This window comes from Stenella coeruleoalba, assembly GCF_951394435.1.
Source record: "Stenella coeruleoalba genome assembly, chromosome: 20".
In the NCBI taxonomy this organism is placed as follows: Eukaryota; Metazoa; Chordata; class Mammalia; order Artiodactyla; family Delphinidae; genus Stenella; species Stenella coeruleoalba.
Window position 1 is genome coordinate 45,751,298 of NC_137166.1, and position 8,701 is coordinate 45,759,998.

At 50.2% G+C, this 8,701-nt stretch overlaps 1 protein-coding gene across 1 annotated transcript; it reads right to left on the reverse strand.

Moving 5' to 3' along the window:
- Positions 1 to 2,026: 2,026 nt before the first annotated feature.
- On the reverse strand, positions 2,027 to 8,170 carry RINL (Ras and Rab interactor like). Its single transcript, XM_079907347.1, has 10 exons — positions 7,801 to 8,170; positions 6,426 to 6,528; positions 5,395 to 5,467; positions 5,247 to 5,311; positions 4,841 to 4,990; positions 4,357 to 4,755; positions 3,638 to 3,955; positions 3,246 to 3,377; positions 2,931 to 3,094; positions 2,027 to 2,848 (listed from the first exon to the last, which is right to left on the reverse strand). The coding sequence occupies exons 1-10, from the start codon at positions 8,167 to 8,169 to the stop codon at positions 2,786 to 2,788; spliced, it is 1,836 nt and encodes a 611-aa protein (XP_079763473.1). The 5' UTR covers position 8,170; the 3' UTR covers positions 2,027 to 2,785.
- Positions 8,171 to 8,701: the final 531 nt, after the last annotated feature.

Here is an 8,701-nt window from a genome sequence, read left to right on the forward strand (position 1 = left end):
AATGCAGCCATCCTCAAGGTTCTTGGCTTTCAAAAACAATTGTGAAAAAACTCTATTCCCTGGGACATTTTTCAGTTGACATCTAAAATTACAGCATTTTGATCATTATAAAATGTAAATTTTTAATGGCAATGCATCTCTTCATTAGATGGATTAAGAGGGATTTTCCTATTTTTCTAGTAGACAAATGTCCTTGTTGCTGGAATGAGGTTGAGTATTAATTCTACTCTTATTTTTCCTTTTCATTAATAGTGCTGAGACTCTGTAAGTTTCCTGGGGCTGGTGTAACGAATGACTACAAACTCGGTGGCTTAAAACAACAGAAATTTATTCTCCTCCAGTTCCGGAGGCCAGAAATTAAACATCAGTATCACTGGGCTGAAATCAAGGTGTCAGCTGGGCCACACTTGTTCTGCAGGCTCCGTTCCTTGCCTCTTCCAGCTTCTGGAAAGTGTTCCTTGGCTTGTGGCCACATCACTCCAATCTGCAAAGCCAACATTTTCAGATCTCTCTCTGCTCTGCCTTTATAGTGCCTTCTCCTGTTTGTGTCAAGTCTTCCTTTGCCTTCCTTTTATAAGGACACATGTGGTTGCGTTTAGATCCCCCCTCGACATTCCAGGATAATCCCTCCATTTTAATCCTTAATTTGGGACTTCCCTGGAGGTCCAGTGGATAGGACCCAGCGCTTTCACTGTCATGGGCCCAGGTTCAATCCCTGGTCTGGGAGCTAAGATCCCGCAAGCCTCAGGGCATGGGGAAAAAAAATCCTTAATTTGATAACATCTGCAAAGACCCCTTTCCAAATAAGGTAACATTCACGGATTCCAGAGATTAGGACATGGATATCTTTGCGGGGAGCCATTTTCAGCCTACCACAGAAAATGTGTTCATTGAACAAGTATTTATTGAACACCTACTGTGTGCCAGGCATTTGTCTAGGCACTGAGGATACAGCTATGAACAGAACAGAGATCCATAGCCTCCTGGAGCTGACGTCCTAAGGCTGTACTCACTGTCTAAAAATGGTAGCTACAGGCCCTGAGTGGCTATTGAGCACTTGAGATGTGCTACAGTGTAAAACACACTGGAATTTGAAGATTTAGGATACACACAAAAAGAATGTTAAATATCTCAATAATTCAAAAATATTGATTACATGTTGAAGTGATATAATGGGTTAAATCGGATATGTTATTAAAGTTAAATTCACTCGTTTCTTTTTATTTTTTTTATTTTTATTTTTCTCTTTTTTCTTTTTCTTTTTCTTTTTTAATGTAGCTATGAGAGTATTTAGAATTACATGTGTAGCTTGTATTCTATTTCTATTGGACAGCACTGTCCTAAGGGGAGGGAGAAGATTATGGACAATTAACACAGTAAATAAGTATATTATATGGAATGATTGGAAGTGAAAGCTTCTATGGAAAAAAAAAGATCAGGGTAGGGGAGTGTTTCCTATGGCTGCTGTAACAAATTACCACAAACTTAGTGGCTTAAAAAAACACCCATTTATTACCTGTTGCAGTTCTAAAGGTCAGATGTCCAAAATGTGTCTTAGGGTCTAAAATCAAAGGCTGAACTTGAGTGGACCTAGAGATTATCATATTAACTGAAGTAAGTCAGACAGAGAAAGACAAATGTCATGTGGTATCACTTATATGTGGAATCCCTTCCCCCCAAAAAGATACAAATGAACTTACTTACAAAACAGAAAGAGACTCACAGACATAGAAAACAAACTAATGGTTACCAAAAGGGATAGCAGAGGTAGGGAGGGAGGGAGAGATAAATTAGGAGTTTGGGATTAATATATATACACTACTATACATAAAATAGGTAAACAACAAGGACCTACTGTATAGCACAGGGAACTATACTCAATATTTTGTAATAACCTATAATGGAAAGGAATCTGAAAAAGAATATATATATACATAACTGAATCACTTTGCTGTACATTTGAAACTAACACAACATTGTAAATTAACTATACTTTAATTAAAAAAAAACAAAATCGAAAGCTGAGCTCCTTTTGGAGGTTCCAGGGGGAAATCCATTCCTTGTCTTTTTCAGCTTCTAGAGGATGCCTACATTGTTTGGCTCCTGGACACATCACTCCGACCTCCGCTTGCATCATCACATCTCTTCCTCTGAATCTGACCCCACTGCCTCCCTCTAATAAGGACCCTGGGGATTACATCGGGCCCACCTGAATCCAGGGTAATCTTCCCATCACAAGACCCTTAATTTTTTTTTTTTGGCCGCACCCCACGGTATGCGGAACTTCCCCCACCAGGGATCGAACCCCCAGCCCCCACAGTGGAAGCGCGGAGTCTTAACCCCTGGACCACCAGAGAAGTCCAAGATCCTTAATTTAATCACATCTGTAAAGTCCCTTTTACCACTTAAGGTAACATATTCACAGAGTATGGAGATTAGGGGGTGAACATCTTGGGGGGGCATTATTCTGTTTACCACAGAAAGGGCAAGCCAGAGAAGCTGTGGTTTTAGACAGGGGTGTCTGGAAGAGAGCCTCACTGAGAAGGTGACATCTGCCTAAAGATCTGAAGGAAGGGAGGGAAGGAGCAGTGTGGATATCCGGGAATGGCATTCCAGGAAGCAGGGACAGCCAATGCAAACGCTCAGAGGTCTTCCCTCAGACCCGTTTCCTTTTCCTGGGAGCCCCTCCTTCTTGCTGCCTCTAGTCTAAACTACAGGGGTCAGAAGTTGGTGCTGCCCTAGGTGCCTCCCGAATCTTGCCTGCGGAGCAGAAGGGTCTGAGACTCTAATCATCACTGGCCTCTTGCACAATCTCTATTGCCCATGGTTCCTCAAAGGGCAGCTTGGCCTGTGGGGAGAGGCAGGAGCCTGGGTCAGAAAGGCAACAGATCCAGCCCTCCCCTCCACCCGCAGTCCAGAGGGGCGATCACCTGGGCTTCGGTGGGGCTCTGTCTATGCAGCGTCCGCCTGCGGTGCCACTGGCGCAGGGAGGCCCGAGCCTCAGAGCTGAGCCCCTGGGGCGCGCGGCCCGTGTCGGGCTGGTAGTGGGCAATGTGGTACAGGGCCCCAAACCACGTGGTCAGGTAGTACCCGGCTAGGGGCAAGAAGGGTAGGTCAGCGCAGCCCCCTCAGGTTCCCTGGCCGCCTGCAGGCTCCCTGCAGGTTGACCGCCTTCCCTCCCGCTGCAGGCGGGCGGCCTAGGGCGCCCCCTCTTGGGTCCCGGCGTTCTGGGGCTGGGGCGTCACCCTCTCCCCGTAGCTCGTCCGGATCCAAGAGCTCCATGAGAAACTCCACGTCAAGCTGAGTCTCCCCAATGTCCGGACTCCAGATTAGTTCCTCTGTTAGCGCTGGCAGGAAGGCGTCGGCCCCCAGGGGCTCTAGGGGAGCCGGAGGACAGGCTCTGGGGTGGACGGGGCGTGCAGGCACCTTCCATCCGATCCCCAGGACCGCAAGTGCTGGCTGCCCTTCCACTTTGCCGGGCATGCAAACGCCCGTTACTAGATTCCCGCGGCCCGCGTAGACGCCTCCTGCTAGAGCATGCCATCTTCCCCTCGACGTGTGCACGGGAGCCTTCTACCTGGCTCCTGTAACCCTCAAGCCACTCCACATTCAGGTAGACTCAAGACTCCTCCTTTACCTTGGTTTTCGTCCCGAGCCAGGCCCTCGTAGACGTCACTGCACACCGCCAGCAGGAGCGACACCTTGCGGCGTGGGGCGCAGGCTGAGTGGAGGCGCGCCAGGCGCGCGTGGATGCGGCTTCGCAGGGCGGGGACGGGGCCCCGCCTCTCATGCCCCGCCCCCTGAGCTCCCGGAGGCCCCGCCTCCGCCCGCATGGCTATCTGTCGCCGCCGCAGTTGCCGCAGAGCTGGGGCGCGGAGCGTGCGGAGTCGAGTCCACAGGGCCGGCTTCAGAGGCGCCAGCACCGCCCGGCACAGGGCCGCCTCCACCGCGGGGCCTGCAGGGGTTGAGATGGGTGAAGGAAGGGTCGCCAGGCTGACCTATGCCTACCCTCTCTCTCCAGCGACCCATCCTCGCCAACCGCAACACCTTCCTAGCCTGTGGCCACCCACTTGTGTAGACTTAGGTGTGAGCACGTGTGGAAGGAGCCTGGGTGTGAACGAGCGCGTGGGAGAGAGAGTATGGCTGTCACACGTGTGTGAGATGGAGCAGTGGTGAACAGAATAGGTATTATTACATGTAGGAAAGGGCGTGTGAGTAGAAAAGGAAACAGGTATGCACACAGATGGAGAGAAGGAAGTTGGGTGTGAACACCTATGTAGGGCCAAGAGATGGCAAACGTGAACCTGTGCGGGTTGGGAGAGTGGCCCTAAGTTCCCTCTCAGCCCTCCTCATTACCTAGATCCTCGTCCTTCTGGGGGGCCCCGGGAGCCCTGCTCTCAAAGACAGCCCTGACATCGGGGTCCTTTGCTAAGTGATCTTGGAGGTCAGCAAGGAGGTGCCGCATATCCTGAAGCAGCTCTGTGGCCGGGTCCCCAGGCCTGTGGGGACCTTCAGCCTCTGAGGTGAGGCGCACCCGAAAGCCCCGGAACTGCCTGGCCACGTAGCTGCTCCGGGCCCTGGCTAGAGCCCGGATGTGACGCGTGAGCGCATCCTCAGCTCCCTCTTCTTCATCTTTGTAGTCATCCTCCTTCTTCTCTTCCACCAGGCTGGCCAGAGCTGGCCTAGGATGGTGTACTTCTGGGCTGAGCGGGCCTTCCACCCAGGAGACCTGGTGAGGGGCTGGGGTCCTGGGGGCTGATGGGGAGAGAGGGTTGAGTTCCACAAAACAGTGGCGGCAGCTCCTTCATCCCTCAGGGGCCCGGGGCCCTGCTCATCTAACCTGGACCATGTCTCTCGGCAGTCTCTGGAGTTGTCTCTGGGGGCGTCTGCTCCATCTCCCACCCTCTGTGGGTCTCCAGGTAGAGCTTGTTCACCACAAAGAACACCCTCCCTGAGGTGTTGAGTTGGATGCTGCCAATCTGCAGAGGATCTGGGGGCCAGCAGAAGTGAGGTGTCCCAGGTGTCCAAGGGGCCAGCCTTAGTGTCCAGCTTCGTTACTGGAAGAACTGAGGCTTGGTCCCTGGCACCTCCTCATTCGGGCCCAGGAGTCGAGCACCCCCCCCACCTTTCTCAAACCCCAGCCTTATCTTCCCTCGAACCCTGTAGTTTGGTCCCTCAAGTACCATCCTCCTGGACTAAGGAGGTGGAAAGGTGGCCTCTTCCTCCATTAGAGAATCATGCCTCACCTGTGTTTTGGTCTCCAGGCCCTAGAGTGGGAGGGGGCAAGAGCAGTGTTCTGGGCAAAACATCCCTGAGAAAAAATGAGGAGTCACAGTATGGGTGAGGTATCATAGGGAAGGATCCCCCTTAGCCCTTTTGAAAGGTGACCTGTACCTGCTGGCTGATAGGAAGGCCAGGAGATGGGGCAGGTCTGACATGCAGAGGTTAGAGGACTCCAGAGACACACCTGCGGGGAGAGGGCAAGGAGGAACAAGTTAGAAAACTCGAGGGGTAGCAGCCTTCTTTTCCCTGGGACTCTCTCTTCCCCAGTCCTGCAGGTCCCCCAAGAACCTTCAGAACAAGGAAATTTCTACCCTTGCAGTCCCTATCTTTTCCTGTGACTTTAGGCTTGCATTCCACTTATGCCACCAAATAGGATTCATTCATTAGACAAATATTTATTGAGCACCTATTCATTTTCAGGCACTAGGGATACAGTTGTCAAAAGGCAGATACATTCTCTGTCTTCCTGTAGTTTACCTTTTAGTGGAGGGAGACAAAAATGAATGAGTAAACAAATAAAGATAAGTGTATAATGTATTGAGTGCTATGAATGAAATGGAGTGATTGAAAGTGACCAGGGCTCTCATTAGCTGTGGTGGCCAAGGAAGATTACATTTCTACAGAGGCCTAAACGATGGAGACTAAACTAACCATTCAAGGAAGGGCATTCATGCAGGAAAAACAAATACAAAGGCCCTGAAGTTGGGACACATTTAAAATGCTCAAGAAACAGAGAAAACAGTGTGTCTAGAGTAGAGAGAATGAAGGGCTGTAGATGGAGAGGTGGGCGGGAGCTAATCATTCATCACCTTATAGGCCATGATGGGCTGTAAGGAGTTTAATGTTTATCTAAAGATGTTGCATGTCCTTTGCAGGGTTTAGGGCAGGAATGTATAACATCTGATTGATGTTTGAAAATATCACTCTGGCTGCCGTGTTCAGAATGGAAGAAAAGGGTGGGAGCAGGAAGACCAGAGAGGAGGCTACTGAAATTGTCTGGGCAAGAGGTGATGGTGGCTAGGATTAGGGTGATGGAGGTAGAGAGCATTGGGGAGATTCAGGAGATATTTTAGAATTAAAACTGACCAATCTTGGTGATAAATTTGCTGTGGACTGCAAACTTGGGGGTATAGGCTCCTCACCTCCAGGAAGCTTCAGGATCTGGTAGGTGTTGATTTCCCCTGGTGAAGGTCCTGTCCTCAACACAAGGACCTGTCTGGGATCATGTCCTATGACCAGGAAACTCTGGGGGAATGGAGGCAAAGTTCAGCTTGAAGAGGATTTGTGCCTGCTAGCATCCATTGCCCTTATTTTGGGTTCCACACCTCAAATTTCCTTTAGAAAACTCTCTACTCCACTCTCTACTCTAGGTCCTGTGGGTGACTAACTCTCCTGTCAAGCTCTAGGGGTGGGTCCATGACCTGACCTAGCCAATAGGATTGACAGTGTTCTCTGACCACTGTGATTGGTTCAGAGATGGGCACGTGCACCAAGCTCAGCCAATGGAAATCTTCCACAGGATTTTTGCTGGAGCTCTTTGGAAAGAGGCCTCTTTTTACACGGAGGTTGCTAAGCTGGCGAGATGTGGCCCTGAGCTGGGGCCAGCCATCTCTCTAACTACAAAGAGAAAGCCTCCCTGAGGAGGAAACTGTGGTATACCTGTTAGTTGCTTTATCCAGATCTATTCCCTATTCCTTGCAGAACTCCAGCTTTATTCAGGGCATTAATAGGCCCAGCCATAGAAGATGGATAATGAGTGATGTAGGCAGTGGTTCTCACCTCTGTATAACTCCCAGGTGAGCTTTTAAAAATGTTGCTACCTGGGCCTTATCTGTATATTCTGAATCAATTGTGAAGGCTTTTGTTTTTCCTAGTAAAAGAAAACAATGCAACTGGTGCCTCCTTTCTTCCTTCCTCCTGCCTGGAATGCACACATGTGCTTGGGTCCGGGGCAGCCACTGGATGACCATGAGGGAAGTCCAGGAGAATTGCAGAGAAGATGGCCTTGATGTCACCCGAGGAGCAGAACTGGAGCCTGCAGCTACCTTTCTGGTTATGTTAGAAAGATAAATGCCTATTTATCTAAGCTATTACAGAACAAGTGTTTACTTGCATCCCCAAATATTTAGAATTCCCTGCAGTTTAAAGCAAAGCCAAGGGAATTCCCTGGCGGTCCAGTGGTTAGGATTCTGCGCTTTCACTGCTGAGGGCCCAGGTTCAACGCCTGGCCAGGGAACTAAGACCCTACAAGCCTTGTGGCAAAACAAAAAAAAGGGAAAAACAGAAAAACCAAGCCAAGAAGTGGAATGAAGAGAAATGTATACATTGTCTGATGTTCAGGATCCAGACATTCCTGAAATTACTTTTACTTCTGGGCTTTTCAGTCATTTGAATCAATAAGTAGCCTTTCAGTTTGCCTGGTCTGTGCTGTGGTTGTCACTAGCAACCAGCAGGGTCCGAACTGATTCAGAGTGTCATGGGGAGGGTCAGAGAGGGTCCCCGGCTGTGAGCACTTACCCCTGGTGGCCACAGCTCCAGAAGGGCTTTTGCATCCTGGGCATCCAGCTCTGGGATCTGCCACACCCCCCATGTCCTCTGAAGGCGAAGGAGTGGCTCTGGGGTCCCAAGGACTCTTAAGGGGGTCTCACCTGCTCCATTCGCCTGTGATGGGATTAGTCTGGGACACACAGGGACCAGGAGACCAGGGGACAGAGGAAGGCAGTTGGACACTGAGATGGGGTCAAAGGTACAGGAAGGGGAAGCCCAGGGGCAAAGGGTCAGAGATGGGGTTCTGGGTCCTGTGGCGGGTGGGAACTGGATGGAAGGGGCTTCTGAATCCAGGGGCAGGAGCTGGAGACAGCCCCAGCAGCCCTCACCTCTCCCCATCGGTGGGGCCTGCTGAGGCCTTGTCCTCTGGCTGTACCATCATCCTCAGGTTGCAGAAGGCCAGTGAGCCATGGTCTGGCCTCTGGCAGGGAGAAAGATAAGTCTATTTACAACCCGCATGGCAGAGACCTTGACCAATCAGAATGGACTTGAGACCCGTTGCTGTGCCAGGTATTAATTCTTTATTTGCTGGATGGTGGGGCGATCTGGGGATCCCAGGAGTCTTGAGTCTTGACGTAGTGGGGGAGGAAGATGACTCAAACTGATAGCTATTTACCAAGGGGTAGGGTAATATTTCAGATTATAACATCCGGTGCAGCCTTATGAATGTGGACCAGCTAACTAACAACCTTGTCAAAATACAGTGCCCGGAAAAGGGCTCTGCCCACAGCAGGCACTCTGTAACGGTGACAAATGTTATACCACATTTCCTCTCCCTCCCTTCCCAGACCACAGAGGAGCCCTCAGATATTTTCTCCCAACGTTTTATTATGAGAGATTTAAAACATTCAGAAAAGCTGCAATAATTTTA

Bases quoted from the DNA above. Each gene is read 5' to 3' on its own strand.
- RINL (XM_079907347.1), bottom strand. From the start codon at position 8,169: ATGGGGAGAGGTGAGGGCTGCTGGGGCTGTCTCCAGCTCCTGCCCCTG. The intron at 6,529-7,800 runs GTAAGTGCTCAC...CCATTCCCCCAG, and splicing joins TGGAGCTGTGGCCACCAGGG to AGTTTCCTGGTCATAGGACA. The intron at 5,312-5,394 runs GTACAGGTCACC...ATTTTTTCTCAG, and splicing joins GCCTTCCTATCAGCCAGCAG to GGATGTTTTGCCCAGAACAC.